The 27361-nt window shown below is 36.8% G+C and overlaps 1 protein-coding gene and 1 long non-coding RNA gene across 7 annotated transcripts in view; one reads left to right on the top strand and one right to left on the bottom strand.

The window, feature by feature from the left end:
* The window catches only part of PIG-O (phosphatidylinositol glycan anchor biosynthesis class O), a 33634-nt gene extending 14827 nt beyond the window's left edge, over positions 1-18807 (top strand). For 2 of the 6 annotated variants that reach the window (XR_010856275.1, XR_010856274.1), the window contains exons 5-9: positions 343-2093; positions 8148-8253; positions 8376-8427; positions 10380-10494; positions 18388-18807. Coding sequence is in view for 4 of the 6 variants with exons in the window: in XM_067122459.1 (XP_066978560.1) it covers positions 343-2093; positions 8148-8427; positions 10380-10494; positions 18388-18585 (2344 nt within the window). In the remaining 2 variants the exon portion in view is untranslated. Of the gene's footprint in view, positions 1-342; positions 2094-8147; positions 8428-10379; positions 10495-18387 lie in introns of all 6 variants that reach the window. The other 4 variants (XM_067122459.1, XM_067122458.1, XM_067122461.1 and 1 more) reach the window with 2 other exon arrangements.
* Positions 3061-27361, bottom strand: LOC136849232 (uncharacterized). The gene is made up of 4 exons (XR_010856276.1): positions 27213-27361; positions 19929-20078; positions 19023-19116; positions 3061-3236 (listed from the first exon to the last, which is right to left on the bottom strand). It is a non-coding gene; the product is annotated as an uncharacterized lncRNA (long non-coding RNA).

Here is a 27361-nt window from a genome sequence, read left to right on the forward strand (position 1 = left end):
TGTATTGTGTAGGCAGCAACAATTCCCGTATGCCAAATTTAACCTCGGTGCCCTTGTTTGGATGACAGTGCATCTAGTCCATTGAAAAGTTTCTTGCTTGTGGGTTAGGATGAGAAAAGGGTTCTTACTTGCCATAGGGTCACTTATTACGTGTGAAGACCAGTGCATAAGTGGTTTTTTGTTTTGTAGCAAAGTGAAAGGCTGTAGGAAGGTAATGGGTTTATTGTGAAACACTGTTTCTTTGAAATAATTGTTTTGTAGGTAATGTAAGTTTTAATTTATGTCCTGTGAAAGTTTTGCCATTTTTCTTAAATTTAATACATTCATTTTATGTATTTGCAGGAATGTTATGAAGAACATAGAAGATGATACATTGCTACTGGTGTTTGGTGACCATGGGATGACCAGAACTGGTGATCATGGAGGAGATTCTGTTGATGAAATAACTGCTGCCCTTTTTGCATACAGCCATTCTCTTAACATTCCATTGCCCTTACAACATCAGTCTGTCCCATTCCCAGTGGCACAAGTTGACTTAATCCCAACTCTAGCACTGGCCTTAGGAGTTCCGATACCTTATTCAAACTTGGGAAGGGTTATAGAAGATCTTCTCGTTACTGTGAATCACACTTTTGAGGAAGCTGCTCATCATCAGGTTTTTAGCCTTGAACTAAATATGCATCAGGTAGCAAACTATTTAGAGGAATATAGGAAGCATGGCAGTGAGTTTCCTGACGACATGTGGCAGAGGCTTGAATTTTTAAGTGAAAAAATATCACGTGACCTACATGAGTTGCCTTTAGACAAGCAAAAGCAAATTTTTGTGGAGTATCTTACTTTGGCAAAGTTGATGTGTGAGGAAGTTTGGGCTAAGTTCAGTATGTCAGGAATGACAAGTGGTCTTCTCCTTATGGTTGTTGTAATTATTTTGGCTTATCTTGTTTTGTCTAGTGAAGTAATGGCTGATGATGAGATGTGCATTGTTAATCGTATTTTTTATATTACTCTCTTTGTAAATGCCTTGTTTATTTTCTCATTTTATATTAGTGTCGTCATTCTGGGATTAGTTGCCTTTTTAGTGTTGGCAGCATTTTTATATTTTCATAGGAGTAGGTTTTCGAATATATTTGCTAAAATTGATCTTTTGGAAATCATTCCATTATTTATTGCCCTCTCTGTATGTTTAGGAACATTTTCTAATAGTTATGTTGTTGTAGAAAATTATGTTGCAGCATTTCTCTTAGTATCAGTTGTAACAGTGCAAGTTTTCTCAAGTTTTATGAAACAACAAAAAAAGAAATCTGTTTATGGTTTACCAAGCAAACTAGTGAAGTGGGCAAGTAATTATTGGGGCCTTATGAGCATTTCATCTCTACTGGTAGTATTAGTTTGTGTACGCATTAGTTCATGGTTTTGGAAGTGTCGTGAGGAACAACCGTGGTGTATACCAGGCCATGTACATACAACCTTAGCTGGTCTTCCTCAGGTAATGAGGAATTGGCGGTACTTCACCAGTGTTTTTTCACTTATTCTACTAACATGGTTACCTCGTCGATGGCTAATGATGTGCGGTAACTTGAATGGATCAAAATTAGGGGTAGTCTTAGTAAGGAAAGTGCCTGTGATTTGTAGTATACTAGTAGCAAGTCATTGGGCTTTGCAAGCTGTGCCAGCATTGCAAGGATCTCCCTTGAGGATGTATGTCGTATTACCACCGTTGTTAACATATTTTTTTGCAGTATTCCTCATGGCACTCCTTTTCTTTGTTCCTCTGTTGATTTATGAGGTTCCTCCTAGAAAAGATGATATAGGGCCAGTGACAGAGAACCCATATAATTGTATACCTCAGCTGTATCATAGCTTGAAAGCAAAGTATAGCACTGACAATCCAAAGAGACAAAGCATTCCCATTGTTTATGGCCTTGCAACTGCTGTGTCTGCCCCATTGGTTGGTACTCTAACTGTGTTGCTCATTGTTACTGTGCTACTGGCTGGTGATGGCGTATCCCCAGGTATCCTCCTTTTAGTAGGAACTACAGTAGCATGTCTTTGTGCGCAAGCTGCTTCAACATGGATGAATGCAGATTCCTTAGGTAAGGCTAATTTGATTTTCTGAGTTTTGGTAATTTATTTTAATTAATAATAAATATTAAATGCTCTTATATGATAACCAAACCTTAATATTTTACAAATGCTAATGCTTCTCTGGCAGGTGCAATAGATCAGTCAAATTTAAAATAACAACTGATGATGACCCTGCAGCTGATCCCAAGCCCAAGCAGATGGGGATTCTGTCATAAAGGGCATATGGGACATGTAAAAAAAAAAAAAGGCAAAGCTCTGATTAACCGTGATGAATTCTTAAAACAGTGACCCATAGTCACTGTCAGTTTTTAAATAGGCAAGGATTGCCAAAATTCTCTTGACAGAATGGAAAATTCAAAAGAAAATCCAGTGAAGGTAGATAAAGAGAATTTGGAAACAAGGACTGGAAGGTTAGGGAAATGTTGGCAAGAAGAGTGAGTTTGTGTTGTATGCAGGGATGTAAGTGAACAGGTACAAAATTAGTAAGTTGCAATCAGGAGGAATACAAATGTTGTAGTGGAAGCTTTATGAAACAGAATAGAGGTGGCATACTACAGTAATAAAAAATGAAAACTTTGATGTAATAGTTGTGGTGATTAATGGAAAGTTAATTTAAATCAAACTGATTATAGGAGGTGCATATGTTCTCATTACCATATACAGTATGCACCATACAGGAAGATCTTGAAAGATTCACTGGAATTTTGGGAAAGGCTGTTGGAAGCAATTACAAGCACTGCATCCAGAGGGTATACAAGTAGTACAGTAGAAAGAGGGTTTGAAATCTCCCAAAGTCAAGGATTTTGGAAGCTTAACTGCTGAAGAAGTTCAATTAGTTGATAGTGTGTGAGTGAAGTAGCTGAAATGTTAGGCGTATAAGGTAATTGTATGTGATGATGGAATAAATAATACATAGGAAAGAAATACAAAATATATAGAACATTTATAAAGACAGAAGAATAGAGAAATACAATAGTGCAAACAATTTTTATTAATGTATACAGGAGCTCAAGAAAGGGTCAAAGTCAACAAAAATGCTGTGAAAATATTGACTTAGTACTCAGGACCAGATGATGGTTCAAGGCCTTCCTTGATGTTACCTTCATTAACCATCCTTAACAACACAACAGCTGTTGTCTACATACAAAAACCTGAAAAGAAAAATATAAATTCAGATACAATTTCTTCTCATAATATGCAAATTCCTAAAATTCAAATTATGCTAGTTTCCCTCACAAGTGCAACCAAGTAATGACTGATATCACCAATAGGTGAAAGTTGATATCACAGATGCATAGATCTTAAGAAACTTCATTAAAGCTGCCATCTTGTATCCAAAACAATAACATAAACTGTACTGTTTTTGTAACTACAAGAACTGCATAACTTCACAGCCTATTATATTAATAATAATAATAATAATGTAAATATGGAGAGTACTAGCAATGATCCATGAAATGAAGCCAGCAAAGACACTTGATTGCAAAGTCTCAGCTAATTGGAATTAACAATGATTTCATAAATTTTGATGACATGTTTTATACATCATTATTTATATTGAAAACATGTGTAGCTTCCTATCTGCAATTAACCCTCTAACGCCGAGCCTCTATTTACAAAAACGTCTTCCGTATGTCGGCGGAGTTCGGGAGTTAGCTACAAAAAAAAATTTTTTTCAAAAATCACAGCACGCTTAGTTTTTAAGATTAAGAGTTCATTTTTGGCTCCTTTTTTTTTGTCATTGCCTGAAGTTTAGTATGCAACCATCAGAAATGAAAAAATATCATTATCATATATAAATATTGAAATATATGACAGTGCAAAAAAAAATTTTCATATATAATTTTATACAAATCGCGCTGTGAGCAAAACGGTTAAAGCTAACGGGTTATTTTTTTTTTCTTTTTATTGTACACTAAATTGCAATGATTTTGGTATATAACAAATTGTAAAACGATCAAAGCAACACAGAGAAAATATCACAAAATGATGGATGAATTCGTAACGCGCGGACATAAAATTTTTTTTTTTTTTTTTAAAAATTCACCATAAATCGAAATACTGTGTTAGAGACTTCCAGTTTTTTGAAAAATGAAGCTAATTGATTGAATATTATTAGACTGTAAGTGTTTTAGCTTACAATTGCAGTTTTCTACCATTTCGGTCGAGTTAAAGTTGACTGAAGGTCGAATTTTTTCTATTTATCGTGATTTATATGAAAATATTTAAAAACTGATAAAAGCTACAACCATCAGTTATTTTCTGTTGTATTCTACATGAAATTGCGCACATTTTCATATATAAAACTTTATGTAACGACTAATATAAAATGGTGCAAACATTACGACAACGTGAAAAGAATTTCTGAGATGTTCGCCGAGTTACCGCGGGACGTAAGGAAAATGTTTTTTTCAAAAATTCACCATAAATCGAAATATTGTGCTAGAGACTTCCAATTTATTGCAAAATGAAGGTAAATGATTGAATATTACTAGAATGTAAGAGTTTTAGCTTACAATTGCGTTTTTCTACCATTTCGGTCGAGTTAAAGTTGACCGAAGGTTGAAATTTTGGCAGTTATCGTGATTTATGTGAAAATATTTCAAAACTGATAAAAGCTACAACCATGAGTTATTTTCTGTTGTATTCTACATGAAATTGCACACATTTTCATATATTAAAGTTTATGTAACGACTAATGTAAAACGATGCAAACATTACGACAACGTGACGAAAGAATTTCTGAGATGTTCGGCCGAGTTACCGTGCGCAGACGTAAGGAAAGTGTTTTTTTTCAGAAATTCACCATAAATCGAAATATTGTGCTAGAGACATCCAGTTTGTTGAAAAATGAAGGTACATGATTGAATATTACTAGAATGTTAGGGATTTAGCTTATAATTACGTTTTTTTACCATTTCGGTCGAGTTAAAGTTGACCGAAGGTTGAAATTTTGGCAGTTATCGTGATTTATATGAAAATATTTCTAAACTGATAAAAGCTACAACCATGAGTTATTTTCTATTGTATTCTACATGAAATTGCGCACATTTCCATATATAAAACTTTATGTAACGACTAATATAAAACGGTGCAAACATTATGACAACGTGACGAAAGAATTTCCGAGATGTTCGGCCGAGTTACCGCGCAGACGTAAGGAAAATGTTTTTTTAAAAATTCACCATAAATCGAAATATTGTGCTAGAGACTTCCAATTTATTGCAAAATGAAGGTAAACGATTGAATATTACTAGAATGTAAGAGTTTTAGCTTATAATTGCGTTTTTTGACCATTTCGGTCGAGTCAAAGTTGACCGAAGGTTGAAATTTTGGCAGTTATCGTGATTTATATGAAAATACTTCCAAACTGATAAAAGCTACAACCATGGGTTGTATTTTGTTGTAATATACATGAAATTGCGCACATTTTCATATATAAAACTTTATGTAACGGCTAATATAAAACAGTGCAAAAATTACGACAAAATGACGAAAGAATTTCTGAAATTTTCGGCAGAGTTACCGCGTGGACGGAAGGAAAAAGTTTTTTTTTTTAAATTCGCCATAAATCGAATTATTGTGCTAGAGACTTCCAATTTGTTGCAAAATGAAGGTAAATGATTGAATATTACTAGAATGTAAGAGTTTTAGCTTACAATTGCGTTTTTCGACCATTTCGGTCGAGTCAAATTTGACCGAAGGTTGAAATTTTTTGTAGTCGACGTATAGTACGTCCACTCGGCACCCAACAGACAATTTTAGTCGACATATGAGACTGGACATCCAGTCGGCGTTTAAGGGTTAAAAGCTATTGTTCTGGTTAGTAAATTAAGAACAGCAATAGGTGCTTGCTTTCTCTCACACATTGAAAAAAAAGGCTTATACTTTTCAGGTTCTAACTTTTCATCGTCAATGGAAAATAGACTTTAATGCAACATTTTTTTGTTACATTAATATGACTTTCCAATCTTTAAAGTATGTATAAAAATAAGCATTTTCATTTTGTGTACATGTAAACCATTTACAATGGAAACCTGCAACAACTTCCCAGGCCAGCATAGTCTGATGATCCTTAGCTTGCGGTGTACCAAAGTGACTAATAATTACTGTACTAAATCTCTTTCTGAAAACGTTATGACAGTTTTTTCGTTCATGGTACCCTTGCATGCTCAAGAGCATCACTGTAACCCAAATTATTTATTTAAAGGACAAAAATAACTTTCAAGTGTAGTTTTGAAGTCTAGTATTATAAAAGTACATTATTTAGCTGTTGAGGCTACTACCCCAAGTCTTTAGACAGAATATAAAAGAAGAATCTTCAGTAACCCTTGAAACCAAAACGTAATGTATTTTTATAATACTATTGACATCAAAAGTCTACATAAGAATTTAGTCAATAGAATCAGCTGGCAAATTAAGTACTGTCATCCACATTGTCTTTTTTTTAAATTTTATATGTAGTATGTTAGATTCCCCACTGTTATGCCAAAATTAGTTAAAATTGTAGATTTGTTAAAATTGTAGATAACTCACAAAAATGACCAGCTTAGTCTGGTAATTTTTAGGAGTTATCTACAGTTTTAACAAATTTTGGCATAACAGTGGGGAATCTAACATACTACACATAAAATTTAAAAAAGACAATGTGGATGACAATACCTAATTTGCCAGATGATTCTATTGACTAAATTCTTATGTAGACTTTTGAAGTCAATAGTAAATACATAAAAATACATTACGTTTTGCTTTCAAGGGTTACTGAAGATTCTTCTTTTATATTCCCTCTGAAGAATTGGGGTAGTAGCCTCAATAGCTAAATAATGTACTTTTATGATAACAGGCTTCAAAACTACACTTGAAAGTTATTTTTGTCTGGGAAACAAATAATTTGGGTTTTTCAGAAAGAGATTTAGAGCAATAATTATTAAGTCACTTTGGTATACCTCAAGCTAAGCATCATATGCTGGCCTGGGAAGCTGTTGCAGGTTTCCGTTATAAATGGATTACATGTACATGTACACAAAATAAAAATAAATGCTTTACATATATATATATATATATATATATATATATATATATATATATATATACATATATATACATATATATATATATATATACATATATATATATATATATATATATATATATATATATATATATATATATATATATATATATATATATATATATATATATATATATATATATATATATATATATATATATATATATATATATATATATATATATATATATATATATATATATATATATATATATAATATATATATATATATAATATATATATATATAATATATATATATATAATATATATATATATATATATATATATATATATATATATATATATATATATATATACACACATATATATATATATATATATATATATATATATATATATATATATATATATATATATATATATATATATATATATATATATATATATATATATATATATATATATATACTGTAAAGATTGGAAAGTCATATTAATATAATAAAAAAATGTTAAATTAGTGTCTGTTTTCTATTCATGGTGAAAAGTTACAACTTGAAAACTATTAGAGACTTTTTTTATGGTGAAAAGTTACAACTTGAAAAGTAGACTTTTTTTTTTTTGATGTATGAGAGAAAGCAAGCACCTACTTCTGTTCTTAATTTATTAAACAAAACAATAGCCTTTAATTGTGGATAGGAATGTGGGAATGTTTATTAAAATCCCTGTGAAAGCTGTAGGCATCATCAGATGGTAAATCTTATGTAGCCATTTACATCAGGCCATTATAAGTTTTATGTCAATTATTTTATATTAGTATTTTTTGTATGGACAAGATATGCCATTGAAACAACTGTAAATGTAAATTTTTTGTGACAAACTTTCCATTTCTCTTCATGCATACAGTATTTGTATTTTTTGAAAGTTTACACATGAAGTCTACAAATATAAAATTAAGGAGGAATATCTGTATCTGTGGCGCTTGAAAACAGCTTTTGAAAAACTTTTATTTCAGAAATTTTTGTCTTTCAGGAGATGTAATGAAGCCATCTTGGTCATCTGTGTGTACCTGGTTTATGCTTAGCCTCCACTTTTTCTACAGTACGGGGCATCATGCCACATTTCCATCATTGCACTGGTCAGCAGCTTTTGTTGGTTTTGAGGGCCAGTGGGGCAGTAGTAATGTTATACCAGCCATTCTTGTTGGATTCAATACATTTTCAGCACAAATTATATTTGCTTTCTCACTTCCACTTATAGTGCTGTGCCCTCTGTCATTTGGCGTTGTCTTCCCAAAACTCAGGAACAGCAGGTAAGTAATGTTGCTTCTCAATTTGATAACTATTATAACATAGGATAAGTGAACACTGCAAGTCAATATTTAATCAGTCAGTTGATCTGACTTGGTGAAAGGATTGTAAAGCAATAGAGAGGAAACAAATAATGCGATAAATACCACCATTTCCTTAATTTTCAACATAGTACAAATCCGTCAGTCAACCCTGTGAACAAATCCTTCAGGCAACCCTGTGATTGTATAGAAATATAGATAAATGGTCCAATTAACAAATTTGTAATGATAAACTTTATCCTGTCTGATATTCAAAAAGTTGGTAAACTTGTGACAAAGCACAAAATGCATTAAAATGTTAAAAAGAATAAGTAGGGCAGATCTCTGGATTTATGAATCAGTACTAGATTTTCAACCTCTTTTTAATTTTTTAATTCTATCTTTATCCAAGGTAAACTTGAATTTGGAAAACTGCATATATGAAGCAGAGTTACTTTTTTTTTTTTTTCATATAAATGTCTGTTTCCTGTCATCAGTTGCATTGTTTGACCCTTTGGAAGGAAGATTGCATTTATACCAAAGTAGGTTCCAAACTCCAGAAAGTTCAACCAGTGTGTAACAGAATTTAATAGGCATCATCAAGATTAGGTGTCAATTGTACAAAATGATTTTTTTTATTAAAAGAAAAGAAAAAAAGCTTTTGCAAACCAGGTAACCATACAGTAAACGACCTTTAACAAAATGCTTCCTGGCACTTGAAGGATTTCATGTGCCCAACCAATTCCCCAGTCCATGAATTGTTGCTCTTATTTTTGTGTATCAGTCTCCTTCTGAAGAATGATATGATATGAGGGATGGGTACTAGATATTATGATAAATGAATTGGTATATTAATTTGTTTTATTGTAAAAACATACTTTACTTATTGGTATATTCACTTAGCTTATTGGTATACTCATTTGTTTTATTCTTATTTTCTTATTGGTATATTAATTTGTTTTATTCTTGTTACAAACCCAATACAGTAATCATAAATAGCTTGCATTACCATTAGTAGGGAAGAAAAAGCTGATGAGGTCGAGAAAAGAACATTGTTATGTGAAGTTCAATCCCAAGAAATGATACAAAATCTTCTAGAAAAGAGGAGCTTTGACGAGTAATGAATTTGTGATGGAAGAATTCTCCAGTTAATGGGTGTTTCACTAAGTAATGAGTCTGCAGTGGAAGATAAACCCAAGGGAGAACACTTACTAAGCATAAGACGCGTAAGAGCCGGTATACCAGGAGAGTCATGCTTCCAATGTGCCAGATAAATGAGGGGTGAATCATGAATAAGAACAAGATAAAGTGATTCAGGTCTTTCCCACAGTATGGCTTGCCACAATAATGGGTCTCAACAGATGCAAATCAAGAGTTATGAGTGGCATCGCAAAGATAAAACTTTGCAGAGGTGTTCTGATATTGCCAAGTGGCTAATGTAAGGATGGCAGAGTTCCAAATGAAAGCCAGGGAGAATGAATGGGCACAAACAACATGAACCCCAATCTTGAATGTAGTGAGGTCCTCTCTGGATGTGACAGAAAAAGCATGAGAAGTGGCTTGTCATATCCAACAAGTCTTAGAAATTGGTAGATTCTGAGACAAGCAGATGATGACAGGCGAGATTAACAAAGGGACCTAAAAGAGAACCTTCCCTTCTTTGCTGCATACTCTGGAGCAAATAAGTGACTAACAAAGGACCAGTGACTTTAATACAAGACTTTTCTGACACACTTCGGGTGGCCAAGGCAGTAAGGAAAGTCTTGATGGCCAGATCTAAAACACATGAACCTAACAATGACTCATAAGGCATGAAAGGAGTATTTCTGTGTATATGATAAGTGTTCTTTACTATGTTTCACTGTTTATTTATGCCCACCCACAACCTTCCTATACATATAGTCATTTACATACTGTATTTTTATTGGTTTCAGGTTGGAAGGGGAGGATACGCGGCAGGGAGAGTTTCTGTTTGTTGAGGATAGAAAAATAGCTGCAAGTTCCTTGTTGTTTACTTCAGTATTGTACATTGTATTACATGCTATCAAGGTGAGAAGGAAGACGTTCTTGGTTTGTAATTATTATTTTCTTGAAGGATTCACAAGTAAGAAAGTATGGGTAATGACATTTTTATACAAATTACTCTGTCAAGTTTGACATTACTCTCAATCTGATTTTGATGTCTAAGGGATCATCAGCCCGCAGACTTCTGTATTATGCTATTGAATAATTACATTTTTACAAAATGAAAAAGTAAAATATGAGCAGGAAATGTTATTGCAGTTTTCATATAGAATATTAAGTAAAGTAAATTCAGTATGAGCCACCTTCCATGAGATATATTCCTACACAGCTACAATATATATACTGTATGTATTTTGCAAAATATTTATCTGCCATTTGTAGATATAGTAGGTCATTCAGATTTACCTTAACTATCTGAGGAATTGCAGATGGAATGTCAAAAGCATCCACAGTAGTCAAATATAGGTATATCATAAAAAATAGTCTCAAAGTATATGTAAAAACAGAAATTTGAAAGTGGATATCAATGAAGAAGGTTAAGGGAAATGGTAATGGATCAATGACTGTTAGTAAGGATGATGGTAGTGGTTGATTCACATGGGTGTACAAAAGTATATGTAATAGAATATGAGAGGAGGAGAATAGGTCAATCACACAGTTAGTGTAGAAAGGATAGTAAGAATTCTGCTGTAAGTTTAGAAAAAATGTAGAAGTGAAGTGTGGAGGTAAATACAAATGAGTAAAAAGGGATGGAAGCTGTATGGATGATTTTCAAACAATTTTTTTGTAGTGTAGATTGATAGAATAGGGAAAAAAGTATATATAAAGTAAGTGAAGTCTTGCTGGTTAAGCATTATCACCAGCAAAAGTTCTACACACTAGAGGATCTGCCTCTCCAGATGGATGCATTGGTATGCTGACAGACAACCTCCCCATTGACTTTTCGTCAGGTTGGCCTTACCTTCAGTGCTTGTAACTTGGAATTTACAGTGATGGCTTTGATGCATGCAGTCTTTGTTACAGCTGTGGATAAGGTGCCCCGCACTGATATCATGAAATCTCCTTTGTCAAGACAACAGAACTACAGTCAGGAGTTTGTATTGTCAGGTTGTAGGGTTCTTACCTACCTGGCATACCAAGCAACCAACAAGTGATCAACTTGGTTATATGAAGGAGAGATTGTGCTTTCTCTGTACCTTCTAGCCTCCCTGCAGAACGGTTTGTTGGGAGGACTCAAGATTGCCTCTTCATGTATCCATCTAGAATGACTTGACATGACCCCAGGGTTCACTTTTGTTGCTGCCACAATGCCCGATGGCATGACAGGCAACCCCTCACATGAGGCAGTGGAAGAGAGGGACCCCCACTCTCAGTGACCACCTCTCTCCTTTCCTTTACCACCTTTCGTAGCAGTAGAAGGAGGCTACTGATTTTGTCTGAACTTCTGAAGCTGAGGATTGTGCATGCCAGATGTGGAACATTTAGCAGGACCTGAAGGTTTAGCAGAAGGTGCCTTTGCTCCCCAAGGAGATTTGAAAAGTGCTGGGTTCATTGAAAGGACTAAGGACTCTCTTCACCTGTACGGCAACTTTCAAACCCCTCAGGAAGCAAAGGTGCCTTTCACTAAACCTTTGAGTCTGGTTAACCCTCCATGTCTGGTGTGCAGAAGCCTCAGCTTCTGAAGCTCAGCAGCCTTGTTCCTCTGCTAAGAAGGGTGGGATGGGAAAGATGGGAGGTGGTCACTGAGAGTGGCAATCCCCCTCTTTTGCTGCCGTAAGTGGACTGCTGTGTTCTCTCTTTATGTTCTTGCCAGGTGTCCCATGAAAGCAGCCTCTTGCTGTGGAGATAGTTTGGTGACGAGTTTGTTGGGAGGACTCAGGACTCCCTCTAAAGCCTGTATCCATCTGGAAGGATTGCCACGACCCTAGAGTCCATTACTTGTTGCTGCAACACTGCCTGACAGCCAGCTTCCCATTTGTGGCAGTAGAGGAGAGGGATTGCCAATGTCATTGACCATATCTCTTTTTTTTCTCTCCCACTTAAACAGAGGAACAAGGCTGCTAATCTTGTCTGAGCTTCTGGAGCTGGGGTTTCTTTTTCATACTACAGTAGCCGTGGAAACTCTTGTCGGAGTAGTGATTTCTTGTATGTAAAAAGCTTTCACCTATCTTTAAGCATAGGTAGAAAAAAACTATAATAAATTAAGACATGAAATTTTATTGCTGTACTCACCAATTACATCTTAATATTTTGTAACATTATATTTATTTTTCTTACACCTTTGGAGCCGGATAGGAATGGATGAAATCAGCCTCTCGCAGAGATCAGTGTTGACGGATTCCCATGCAACTTTGATGGCAGCGGCAAGTTTTACAGGAGTTGACAGGTCAACGCTCTGCAATTGCTGTTTATGATGGCCCTGCTGCTACTCACCTGCATCCCATCCACCATACTTTTTAACAAAAGCCTCCCTGTTCTTCAGGTGTGCTGGAATTAACAATGGCTTCGTTGGTGCCACAATATTCTTAAAACCCAGTCTCTTGGATAAGTAATCTTGGATAGTCCTAACAGACGTCTCCCCAAGGAGCTGTGGGTCGCTTTCTTTAAATTTCCTGGCAGAATACGAAGGGTGAGCTTCTGTCTCCCTTTTAAGGACATTAAGTGTTCTCTGACCATTTTTTAATGGCCTACCAGTCCCCTTTTTGTGCTCAGGTACATGGTTGCTGCCTTCTGCCTGCTACTTGGCAACAATGCTCTGCACTGTTTGTGGGTTCACATCAGTTTGTCTAACAATATTTTTAGTTTGTAAGCCTACTTTGTGACACTCAATCACTCTCACACGATCTTCAAACGAAGTATAAACTCCAGGCATTATACAGACACTGCAACTGGCCTCTTTACCGGAAAAAAAAAAAAAAAAACTCACGTGAAACACGTAAAATTTGGCAGCAACTCAAGAGAATTACAGTTCCAAACGACCTTGAAAAGATACGGAGAGAATTGTCACGCACGCCCATGCTATAAGGAAGAGTAACGAGTTGACAACTAGTAAATTATTGGCTCACGATTTTTTCGTCAGGGAAATATGAGGCATGCGCGGTTTTTGGAAGAAACTGTTCTTGTAGTGTCAACTACGACAAGACTTTCTGCGGGCACTGTAGATATGGAGGCTTTAGTGGAAGGTGCCTTTGCTCTTCATGGGGATTTGAAAGTCATTGCATGAGTGTAGTTCAGTGCTGGGTTCACTGGAAGGACTCTAAGAATCTTAATCTCTCAACTCGCATGTTGATTTCTAAATCCCCCCAGGAAGCGAAGGCACCTTCTGCTAAAACTTTGGGTCTGGTTAACACGCCATGTCTGGTATGCAGAAGCCCCAGCTCCTGAAGCTCAGACAAGATCAGCAGCCTTGTTCCTCTGCGAAGGGTGAGATGGGAGGTGGTCACTGTGAGTGGCAATCACCTCCTCCACCGCCACAGGTGTGGTTGTGTTCTCTCTTTACATTTTTGCCAGGTTTCCCATGAGAGCAGTCTCTTGCTGTGGAATAGTTCAGTGCTGGGTTTGTTGATATGGCCCTAGGGTCCATTCCTTATTGCTGCCACACTGCCCAACAGGCAACCTCCACTTTGGGCAGTGGAGGAGGATTGCCACTCTCCCTTCTTTCTTCTCCTCCTCTTAGCAGAGGAAGAAGGCTGCTGATCTTGTCCGAGTTCCTGAAGCTGGGGCTGCTTCTGCACACCAGATGTGGAGGGTATAGCCGGACCTGAAGCTTAAGCAGAGAGCATCTTCACTCCCCAAGGGGATTTGGAAGTTGCCACATGGGTTCATCATGAGGGCTCTCAAGACTCCCTCTTCACCTGTGCAGCAAGTTTCATATCCTCTTGGGAAGCTAAGGCACCTTCCACTAAACCTTTGGGTCCAGCCAAACCCTTCATGTTTGGTGTGTAGAAGCAGCACCAGCTTCAGAAGCTCAGACAAGATCAGCAGCCTTCTTTATCTGCTAAGGAGGGAGGGAGAGGGAAGAAAAAGGTAGGTGGTCACTGAGAGTAGCTATACCTTACTTCCCCTGCCACAAGCGCAGAATTGTGTTTGCTCTTTACTTTCTCCCTAGCCCCTCGCTGTGGGATATATCTAGTTTAGTGCTCAGTTGTTGGGAGGACTAGGGAACTCTCCTCTGTATCGTGTATCCATCTGGGAGTACTGACATGACACCAGGATCTGCTCCTTGTTACTGCCACACTGCCCAGCAGCACTTTAGACTCCTGTACTTGTGGCAGCAAAGGAGGGGGATCACCACTCTCAGCAACGACATCACTCCTCTCTTCTTCTACCCCTCTTAGCCAAGGAAGAAGGCTGCTGATCTTTTCAGAGATTCTGAAGATGGGGTTGCTACTGAACACCAGACGTGGAAGTTTTAGCTGGACCTGAAGATAATTGACAGGTACTTTCACTCCCCAAGGGGATTTGAAAGTCACCGCATGGGTGTAGTTCTGTGCTGGGTTCATTGGGAGGACATAAGGACTCCAACTTTACCCAAACAGAAACTTTCACATTCCCTCAAGAAGCTCAAGTTCCTTCCACTAGGCCTTCAGGTCCAATTAACCCTTCATGTCTGGTGTGTTTAGAAATCTCAGCTTCAGAAGCACAGACAAGATCAGCAGTCTTCTTCCTCCATTAACAAGAGTGGGAGAGAAATGAAGAAGGTAGTTGGTCACTGAGTGTGGTGATCCCCCCTCCTCCACTGCTACAAGCAGGAGTTGCTTCTTGCACCTCAGGGAAGTGTAGCAACAAGGAGCAGACTATTGTGTCTTGTCAGTCTATCAAGAGAGAGATACAGGGGCTCCCAATCAAGAACCTTCACCCTTTCCTCTCCATCACACTAATGTTTCAAATCTGTGCTCTGGATTCATGGAAATCTTTAGCCTTGTTAGCAGAGGTAGAAGCAATGATGGGGAAAGGTGCTGTCAAAGTTGTAGATTGCTGATCTCCAAGGTTTTACAACAGACTTCCTGGTAGAGAAGGGTTCCAAGGGCTGGAGACTGCCAAATATATTCATTCAGTGCTAAAAGGTTGAAGACAGAGTCTGTACATGATGGAGACCATTGCTTGTTTTGGAATCATCAGAGGGTGACTTCATTGCTGATCTCCAAGGTTTTACAACAGACTTCCTGGTAGAGAAGGGTTCCAAGGGCTGGAGACTGCCAAATATATTCATTCAGTGCTAAAAGGTTGAAGACAGAGTCTGTACATGAGGGAGACCATTGCTTGTTTTGGAATCATCAGAGGGTGACTTCATGATCTGGATAGACCTTCAGGTTGCACACTTCGAAATTACCATCCATCAGAACTTTTAAATATCTCTGCTTTGTCTGAAGTGAGAGGGTATTCCAGTTCAAGGCTCTGTGCTTCAGACTGGTGACAGCCCCTCAGGTGTTCACCTTAGTCTCAGCTTGGGCCCATTTGAATGGCATCCACCTATTGTGGTGGTTGGATAAAGATTGTTAGGTTTTTTTGCCATGATCTATGGATTGTGATCAAATGGCAGAAGTCCAGTCTCGTACCCAAGCAATAGATGAAATATATGGGCATGCTTCTGGGGACTTTTGGAAGCTCCTTGGTGAGCTTACCCCTGGAAAATTTCAGGGCAGCAGTGGAGCAGTTTCTATTGTTACAGGGAGGTAGTGGAGCAGTTCCTATTGCTGCAAGAACAATCCAATTAAGTGGTGGTGAGTAGTTCTGGGCCTTCATCTTGGGATTCTCCCACCCAACTCATCCCCCTGAGTTGAGAGATGAGGGAAGATCTCGCTTAATGGTTGGACAACTGAAATATCTCACGAGGAGATCCATATCCATTGGGCTCTCCTCCTCCAGAGGTACTTCTGTTCTTGGATGCATTGAAGAGATATTGGGGTACACACCCAAGAGGAGAATTAGTTTCAGGTGTGTGGACGCAGGACTATATACATCTGCACATCAGTGTAAAGGAAATGCATGCAGCCTGGCTGATATTGCAGGCATTCTAGAACAGCCAGCAGGGACACTCAGTGTGTTGAGTGACATGAACTTTTGCTTGCTTCAACAAACTGGGGGGGACCATCTCCTGGACATATGCATGAGTGGGTGGTTCTCCAGCTGTCAAGTTTAGGGCCAGGTACATTTTGGGCAGGCAAAATATTGTGGAATCGGTTCAACCGCCTGGGTCTGTTAATGGGCACAGAGTGGTCCCTACACCTTTGAATAGCAGAGAGGTTGTTTGACTACTCTGAGGCATCCCCTGAATACCAATTTCTAGTGAAGGTGTTCTAACTTCTAAGTTTAACCAAGGATCCATCTCCCATGGCCTTCCTGGAGTACTTGGCTACAGCCAAGAGTTCCACCCCCTCTTACAGAATTTGGTTGCAAAAGCCTCTACTTCAGCAGTGGCCTTCCCTCCTAGAATACTGCTTCTCTCACATCCTCCTCTTCCTCTTCTTTCACAAGATTTCTAAATCTTCTAGTCGGCATCACTTTTCTGTGGAGAGAGAGAGAGAGAGAGAGACAAGTCAGCATCACTTTTCTATGGAGAGAGAGAAAGAGAAAGTCAGCATCACTTTTCTATGGACAGAGACAAACCAGTGACTTTTCATGGGAGCAGATGACAATGTGTGAAGTGCTTGGCCTGCTTCATGACCCTGTTCAGGACCAGTCTCCAGTTCATAAGCTTGCTTCTGTCTGGAGAGGGGGACTGAACTGGATTCCCTATCCTGACTGTGCTTCTTTAGAGGCATGGGAGAGAGAGTGGACACTTCCTGTGACTACCATATCACCCTGATTTTTTTTTTTATCCATCCCCAGTTCCTGTTCAAACCAGCACCAACATGATCATTCCTCCATGTTAGGTAATACCTCCAATTAGGCTCTGTTTAGCATTAGACACAGTAGCACACAAACTTGTTTATGTTCCCCAGACTAAGTAGAAGTTCCAGCCAGCTAAGTTCTGTGGCTGGGTCTAATGACCAAGGGTAAAGGAAGGGGGATCATCTTCAATCTTAACCAACTCCTTGATCCTCTGAGCAAGTGTCAAGTTGGGTTGACTTGTTGCCTTTCACCTCTCAGCACGAGGGTTCCTCACAGTTTGGTGTGGATCACGAAATAGTGTGACTATTTGAAGGTGATGGATGCCATTAAAAATAATTCACGTCTTTCAAAATGGATTCCAAAACCTTCCCGTGCTGTATTTTCGTAGGTGTTACACATGGTTGTTAGTTTGCAGACAGCAGAATGAGATGGGAACAGTTTCAGCTCTATCAACCAGATAACTTAGGGCCCAATAGTATTTTTTTGGTTCAGTTTAATTGTTGGGTTTGCTATGAGCAAAACGTGTTTTTCACAGACCCAGTCAGTCATACTGAAGAGCCTTCCTCTCATTCTTGTTTTTTTACCAGGTGCAATTTTAGCAGAATGAGCCGAGTTATTCCTACTAAATTGCTGATTTATAGGTGTGCATGTGGGCCGTTACTCAAAGCTCTCCTACTGTTCAAGATTTAAGACTGAGGTTGTCTGGCGATGTTGCAACTGGAATTTGGGCTCAATGTGATTGATGTGTTCGGATGTAAAACATGTTATAACTAACAGTTTAGTTTTGGTGGCTCTGCCTATTTTCATAGTTTCTGACCTTGTCACTATTTCATGTTTCAAGCATCAAATATTATTTCTAGTCATTGGCCATGTTATACAGGATAGTCTCTTGTTGGACATAGACTTCACAATTGGCACGATGGTTTTGATCAATGCTCAGCTTAAGGAGCTTGGAGTTCATGTCATTATATTCATGGATGTATCATGCACTGACAGTGACATATGTTTACAACAATTTCATATCAGAAAAATGTTGACTTCAGTTTTTTCTCATTTTCATTACAAGAAAAATTTATTTTTCAGGTGTTCTTTTCAGCAGCTTCAGCCTTCATACTACGACGACACTTAATGGTGTGGAAGATATTTGCCCCTCACTTCATTTTTGATGCTGTTAGTTTCATTGTTACAAGTTTCTTTGTTCCCTTGGGGGTACTCTTTACTCTTCGGATTATTGATGTACTCGACATGTTTGGTGTTTATTTACGTCACAAGTATAGTTGATAGGAAGTGGTACTTGGAATGTATATTCCTCTTTGTTTTGTATATTGTAAATATATCCCCTGTGGGAGACAACATTAACACAAAAATATTTCAGTGTGTATACTCAGATATTTCTCCACTGATATCTTGATTCAAGTATATATACTGAAGTATTTAAGTCAAGTATTGCATATGTAAATATGATTTTATATTGAAAATGGAATGGACAGAGGGTTTTTTAAATTGTCTTTTATTTGTCCTTTGTACGTAATTAATTTATAAATTGACTACCGATGTATTTAACTTAAAATTGACTACTAATATTTAACTTAATTTTGACTACCAATCTACTATTTTTTATGGTCTTTAAGCTGGTACTTTATAGTGAAAATTGATGAAGGTTAACCAGAAGAAAAATTAAAGAAACAACAATCAGTGTCAAATACAGGTATGCTCACCTTTACTTTTGTTCAAATATACGTCTTGTCCAAGAAGTTTAATATACACTTAAATACCCTTAGTTGATCCTAACATCTCCAATAATTTCCCAACCTGCAACAAAAACTGAAATCAGTACAACAGAAGATTTTATTATAAAACATATAATAGGAATGAATTCTTGTAATCCTTTAAAACTTCTTTGTGATAGTACAATATTTGTCAGTGACAGTTCAGGCTAGGCCTACAGTATTGTTAAAGCCACATCTATGGAACTGGCAACTGCCCTAAAGTATAATTTTCTCTAATAAACATTTACAAGGGGATAATATAAACACTATAACCAATGTTCCCACAAAAAGCTGAAAAAGGTGCATAACAAAATTTAAACATTATGCATAGCTAGACGATACTAAAGTTGTATCATGTTCATATCTACTAGACAGTAATGAATAACCATGCAGTTGGAATGCCACATCATGCCAAACTTTCATAAATCATATTTAATGAATAGACATTAAAAATATACAATATTTATTCAGAATCTGTTGGTCACTTTTTCCCAGATATGTCTGTAATTTTAATAACCACAATGCTATCATAACTTCTCGGTTTCTGCATACGTAGTACTTTGGAAAGATTTGTTACTACAGAGCCTAGACCTACTCTCTTCATTTGGGTCTAAGCTTTGTAGTAAAAAGCCTTTCCAAAGTGTGAAGGAAGTGAATAGTTAAGATGGCATTGTGGTTATTAAAATAACATATCTATCTGGTACGTGATCAGCAGATTTTAAAAATATATCTTAGCCTAAAAAGCAATAAATGATTAAACACATGACCATGATGGTATTTCTATTCCGACTCTGTAACTGAATTAAAAAAAATACATACTGTATACAGTATATATATGAGCGGGGTTAGACTTACACATTTCTTCATGGTCAGGTGTATAAATGATCCCTCATTCTGATATTCTGGATGCGAGTTTGAATCTTGCCCAGGCATGAGACTTTCTTCATTTTTTCTTAACCTGAGGTTCTGTAGTGAAAAGCCTTTTTAGGCTTTGTAGAGACAAGCCTTTTCAAAGAGAAGAAATCAATAAGTTAAGAGGGTAACATGGTTATCAAAATTAAATATGTACAACATTGTCTATTGTCCTTATACAGGGGTTTTAATATAGTGGTAAGCTCAGAATTGAATTATGAAATGTTTTAATATAGTGGTAAGCTCAGAACTGAATTATGAAATGTATCATAATAAATATATAAAGATGTAAGATAGCCTTGATCTATTTCCATTTTATGATTTTGCTTATGTGCAAAATATATCTCACCCATAAACAGAAATCTCTCTCTCTCTCTCAAATTAGTTCATTATGAATGAAAAATGCACTTGAATGCAACATCATATCATAATTAATATGACAGATTTTAAATCAGTTTGTATTTTTCATAACTAATAAACCTTGGTCTTAACGTACAGATAAATTCCCTGGCACTAGCTGGAGTCCACTTAAAAATAACACAAGGAATTGGTGGCAACAGGCATCAGCCAATAGGGGAGTAGGAGGAAGTTATGTGACCTGCTTTACTCCCACTATGCATCACCATACCAGTTTCCTTCCAGCCCAGCAAAGAATGAGGGGTGGCTTGAGGTGGGCTGTATATTTTAAGACCAAAGGTTTGTTAGTTACGAAAAATACAAACTGATTTAAAATTTGTCATTTGTTCATATACGGAACGAATCTTGGCCTTAACATATGGATGACTTACTCTTGGAGGGAGGATAAGAAAGTCTTAGAACTGGCTGGAGGTTCTGACCACCTAGGCTCACTTCCTGACCATAGGAAGGAGTCGTACGCCTCTGATCTGTTAAGCATAGGATACTGAACAGCCAGACATCTCTGTTAAGCATAGGGTACTGAACAGCCAGACATCTGGGCTAATAGACTATCAAATACATATCTACATTGTGTCTTGATGATGGTAAGGAACTGTAGGAGACAACAAAACTTGTTAGCTACCAATTTTGTTTACTGTCATTTCCCCTCTCCCCTTCTAAGAGAGTGGGACAGGACTTGCTTCTATAAAGAATTTGTATTGCTTGTGAACAAACATATAAAAATTTATAGAATGGAAGCTCTCACCTGCATCTAACCAGTTCCAGCATATGATGGAATTATTCTTTCTACTGCCTGCCAGTAGAAAAGATAAAGAAAGAGAAAGGAAGAAGACCAGTCATCTCATTCACTCTCGCTTTCATATCCATCATCATAGATACTAAACTGTCCCACCAGGGGCACTGGATGAGCTACAAAACTTGTTGAGCAGCCACCACTGAACCCAAGGAAAAAGTGTCCAAGGACCTGTAGGCAACATCCTGCAGATAGAAGGATGTGAAGGTGGTTTGGCACAGCCAGGTACCTGCCTTCAAAATCATGTGAACCGACAAGTTCTTGGAAGCGGTTGTAGGGCCTAGACTCCTCACATCATGTGCTCTTGCATGCACTGTATCAGCATCTAGATGTGAAAGAGAGGTGTAAGCGCTTCCTCCTACTCCCCTATTGGCTGATGCCTGTTGCCAACAATTCCTTGTGTTATTTTTAACCTGTTTTTAACCTGACTCCAGCTAGCGCCAGAGAATTTACCCCTACATTAAGACCAAGGTTTGTTCCGTATATGAACAATCTTATTTTCTGTCTTTAAAGATATAAAAAAGACGTAAGCATTGGTATATTTTGCACATAAAAATCACAATTTGGTAACAGATCTAAGATATCTTTTTATCTCCAAACAACAAGTCTCTTGTTGTGAATGAAAAATACACTTTGATACAGCATTTTATCATATGATAAATTCTAATTTGCAATTGTTAGAAAATACAATAATAAAATGTTTGTGTGCTCTTGTTTGTGATCATTTATAAAAACATACCAAGCTATGCTTTCAGGCTGGCATAGCCTTATGTGTACCAGATCAACTAATCATTATGAAACTATTACATGCACCAGATCAACTAACTATTATGAAACCAAAACAAGTTAAGAGTAAATGTGGTATATTCCAAAGCTACAAATGAATTAATGGTGTACTGAAATTTTTTTATCCTTTTTCAAAACCCTATTACAATGACCGAGTCAGGAAAGGAGAACGAAGACCATATCCCTATGGAATTCTGTTTAGCTGAGGCACTACATGGTACCTCTTGGGATTCTATAAAGTCCAACCCAGTAGCTCTGAATCTTTTCTATCTCTACTGCAACAAAAACCAAGAAGCAAGTGTGGTTTTGCATATCCCAGTAGTTACTGTAACACGAAGCATGTAAGACCTACCTTGCCTAAAGATACTAAAACCCTCAAGTCATCATTTCTTTTGCTCTGCTTGCTAAATGTACTAATGTATATAAATCATATTCCTCACAAGAGCCAAATCTTCAGCTACCTGAATCTCTCTTGATAGGAGAGCTTCAACCAAAATTATTATGACTAGCATATTTCCCTTTCGCCTCCTGAGCAAGTATGTCTGGCAAAAAACCTTATTAACATTTTACTCAAGGAAGACATTTTGGGATGGAAATGCAAGGGTCTTAGGGTTAGAGCAGAAGCAGTCAGGGTTTTGCTTCATGACATAATCCAAGAATTGTGTGCTTACAAGAGACCATAGGCAATTTCAATTCTGGATTGAACTATAAACTTCTTCAATCTTACAGGTACACCTGGTTAGGGCAATTAGCCTGAGGCTGATAGATACAAAGGCATTCTTACTGGGCTTCTTAATTCTTATTGTACATATGGTAAGTCTTACATTTGAATAATTAAAAAGCTGTGGCATTCCCATTGCTAATTACAATCCTCCTAACATTGTGGGGTGGTAATCTACTGGATTCAGAGGGAAAATATGTAAAAGATATTAACACTAATGCAGTAACTGTATTATCATGGGTCAATGCAAAATCTGTATTTGAATGGAACTGACTACTTCCCAATTCCTAAATGGAAAGCTGGGGAAGCAGACTGGAACAAATTCAGTCAGTGTTGCCTTGGCTCCTGCTACAGCTTTCAAACTTTTACTGTCAATTTCTGTTTCAGTGCTGAATGACCTCATAGGTCCCAGCCTAAATCCTTGTCTATTCAACATAGACTTTGTCTATTCAACAGAGAATGTGAATCTTATCTCATAAATTAATATTTAATATTTTCTTCTGCTACAACCCTGAAAAGTGGCTGTGATGCTATCCAAAACACTAAAGAGAACCCTCACAGACCTGCAGTTCCATGGTGCAACAGAACTCTGAGTGTTCTCTTAAAGGTTAACATAAAATATAAAAATGGTGGCTATTATCAAGGTAAAATATATAAATATGCCCTTGTCTAACAACAAAAGTATTTTTAAAAATACATGATACAATCCTGGCTTACTACTGTACATCAGTGAGAATCCGTTATGAAACCCCAGTGAAAGCTGTTTGTAGAAAGATTAGAAAGCTCAGTAGCAAGTTTCTTTCTTTGCCAACTTTAAAAGTGAATGATTCTATGATCAATGACTATTCTGATGTTGCAGACAAATTTGATCAAAATTTTTCTAAAGTGTCTTAAGCTTAAAAAATTCTCCTCTTAAGTTTCAGAGAATAGTGAGTCTTAGATTGCCCTGGATCTTAGCTCTATTGGCAAGGAGATATATATGGAATTTAAGAGTTGCTCTGTCTTCAACTGAGGCCACAGGGGAAGATACAATAAGTAACACACCAAAGTATCTTGCACAAAGTCCCAAGGGCTGGAAAATTACCATTATTGTTACAGTTAAGGAACCAAATAAGAATGCCTCTGAAACCAGTAGCTATAGGCCAACTGCTCTACCAGCTATATCAGTAAGCCAATGGTATGATGTTTGGAATATGAGGGCTTAATTTCTCTATCCAAAGTTGGTTTTCAATGGAACTGACCTAATCTAGACCTGCAGCTTAAATAATTCCACCAAATTCAGCAAGACCTATACAGTATTACTACCTGGAGATAGCATATGTCATAATCCCACTACTACACAAAATGGGCATTTGTGGTAACATGATTAGATTCACCAGTTCTTTCCTATGAGATACAGTCATAAAGGCAAGACCTGGAAATTCTTTCTAGGCCTTTTGTTCAGGAGAGATTTATCAGAGAAGTATCCTTAGTGTTACATGAAGCGTCATGTGTAAATAATGTTAAAGAAAGGAACAAGAAAGTCAGCTGCAAACTCTCAATTTTACGATATTTAAGTTTTAAGTTTAGTAACAAATTATTACGACTTGGATCTGCACGTGCTTTGCCAATGAATATTTACTTAGGTGTAAGTATCTTTGCCACTGAATAATTACATAAATGTAAGAGTATCTTTGCCACTGAATAATTATGTAAATATAAGAGTATCTTTGGCACTGAATAATTATTTATGCCTAAAAGTATTTTTGCCACTGAATAATTACATAAGTGCATCTTTGTCACAGATTAATTATGTAAGCATAGGCGTATAAGGGTTTGGCAATAAAGACGTGCAAAAAATAGCATACTTTTTTGTGTATTCCAGGTAAAAGTAATTGTGTCTGTGCATAACAATTAAGGATTTGAAAAAACACAGTTCTTGGTAATAAGTACATACCGGGTACCCTCAACAGGCCATAAAATTTTTTTAATAGTACTGAGTTCTGAAATGAGCAGAAGGCTTCTTTTCTTGAAGATAAAACAAAACCCTTTCCTTAGGCATAGCTTAATACTCAATGGATTACAAAAGATAAACTGAAAATCCTGAAGCTTTACGAGAACCTGTCCTCACTGTCAGAGGGAATGTAACTGTCAAAATTTTTATTTGTTTGAGATTAAACCAGCCTTATGCTGGCATGGCTTCTTGCTATGGGGCAGCCCGTAAGATTTCAGCATGGCAAGAATATTTATATCAGGTTCCTGCTTGATCCCCTGACAACTTGACCAACCTGGTTTGCTGTGGTTAAGCTGCACTTCTGCTGCTAAATAGGGCCCATTAATTCTGGGTGTGGATAAAGACGGTCCACACCCTTAGTCCATAGAATAAACCTGCATTAGTAGCTTCCCTTACAAATCTGGAGAGCTTACTTTCCCAAGGATGTGGCTGGCATTCATTGCATCTAAAATACAGTATTAACCTTTTTTTTCAGGCAACCTTGGTACTGAATTAATTAAAACCTACTCCACAACTCTACGGCATAAACATTGTTGCTTTTGTATAAAAGTTTGCTATCTTTCAAATTCATTCAATAATTAATATCCAATCCATCAGAGGCCAGTGCATTATTTCTATCACTAACATTACAAACCAGCTTTTTTGTGTTCCCTTATGCATTACTCAAAATTTATTATGGCCTTCCCTGCGTAAGCCAAATGGCAATCATTACAACTGATACAATGTACTGTATACTGCAGCTTCATCCTTTTCATTCATTTTCCCAATTCTGTTCTTGCATACGGATTTACAGATATGTACTGTAATGGCAAAATGAAAAACAATGTCTTGTTTATCCCCAAAATTTTTGGTGACTTGATCCATGATTGGATAATTTTATAATTTTCTCTCTTTCTGTTTTTATGAAATTTATCTCCTCATCTAAATGGGCCAGGTCACAAAATCTTAGAATAAGACCTACTGCTACTCCTTTTTTAATGTTTGAATTATGTTATTAAAAGCAATAAATGTTTGAGTTTGTTTGTGTTGTTTTAGGGTACAATTCAGCTTTGAAGCTTGTTTGGCTTTATTCTAATAATACATCTAAAAGGGGAGGATGTTGTCTTGGCTCTTTTCCATTGTGAATTTTATGGAATGTTTTTTCTTGTAGACTTCAAAGCTATCTATGAATGAAATAGTGTCTTCATTGATTACTTCCAATTAGGCAAAAATATCACCTAGGTATACTTCCTTACTATTAATAATTTGATATCTATTGTGTTAATACCTGGCAAAAGAGATACTTCAAAAAATTCCATGTATATCTTGAGCTAATATAGAGGGGAAAGTGGAACCCATCACTACAGCAAACAAGGGTTTACAACATAATCTACTGTAGTGTTAATGTACCCTTACATTCTTCTTAAAGCTTTATTCTCAAATCCCTACCTATGACTTTTATGATTTGCAGTATTTTTGGTAGGGTTAGGTTAAGAGATTGTTGACACCCCTGGATCATCGGACTCAGCATTCTAGGTTAAGTCATGAAAAGATTAAGTTTAAATCCATTTCACACTAAAATTTATGAAACTCTATATCAGCTTTGGCTAGGGTGTTCAAAGCACTACCAGCCAGGCAGGAACTGCAAACTAAGTCAAGTTAGTATGTATTCCTGTAATTGCCCTTGCTCCATTTCCTGTTTTATCTTTTTTTTCCAACTAGCACTGATTACACAAAACGCAATATATTTTGCCAACTCTTACCTTGTGATTTATGCATTTTTTACAATTCCTCTTGGTGCAATTTGCTAATTTTCCTTTATCCAAAAACCGGTCTTCCCACTGAGAGCCGCTACAATTATTACTTATACGGGTAGGAGATATATAAAATGAGTACTCACCTAAACATGCTTATGACATAATATAAGGGGAAAATAATATACGGTTACTGTATTTTCGGAGAAATCATCAGCAGAACTATGGGGTTGCTCCACATTGGGTATTAACTTGGAAAGTGACTTTTCCTATGGTATTTTAGTTCCTTATTAACAATTTACCATTATTTTTTGTTGGTTGACCATAATTAACCTGTAATTAACATCAGAACTTATATGTTTTTGTATGCTGGCCATCCTGGAATGCTTTCACACATGTGCAGTGTTATTGGGGAGCTTTTGCTAAAAAGTGGAGGTTCCTTCACTGGGAGGTCTGGAGGTCTAAGACCCCACCTAATTAACACGGCCTGCTAAGTTAGGTTAGGTTAGGGTATGTTAGGTTAATATAGTTCCTTTTATGGTATTTCTCAAAAATATATCTACATAATGTTTTAAAAGTAACCAGCACCCATGTTACATAAGTTTTCTATTGATATCTGTCGAAAAGCACTAGGCTACAAGAATTAGAATTACGCTAACCTTAGCCTAGGGTAGGCCTATATCATGTAGGCTAATGTGACAAAACCTGAACCTCAAAACGTTCGAATCAATACAAATTTTAAAAATTTACATTACTGAGCGTATACTCCGTGAAATACACTTACTTATGGTATAACCTGAAGGAAAAAAATTGCTTGCGGTGGTAGTAAATGAAATGTGATACCAGTCGAAAGCAGGGACTCTCAACTTGGGGGGAGCGAGAGCGGACTAAGGTGGTCGCGTGGAAACTCGACTTCTCGAATGTAAACACTTC

Source organism: Macrobrachium rosenbergii, chromosome 20 (assembly GCF_040412425.1).
Source record: "Macrobrachium rosenbergii isolate ZJJX-2024 chromosome 20, ASM4041242v1, whole genome shotgun sequence".
Lineage (NCBI taxonomy): Eukaryota > Metazoa > Arthropoda > Malacostraca > Decapoda > Palaemonidae > Macrobrachium > Macrobrachium rosenbergii.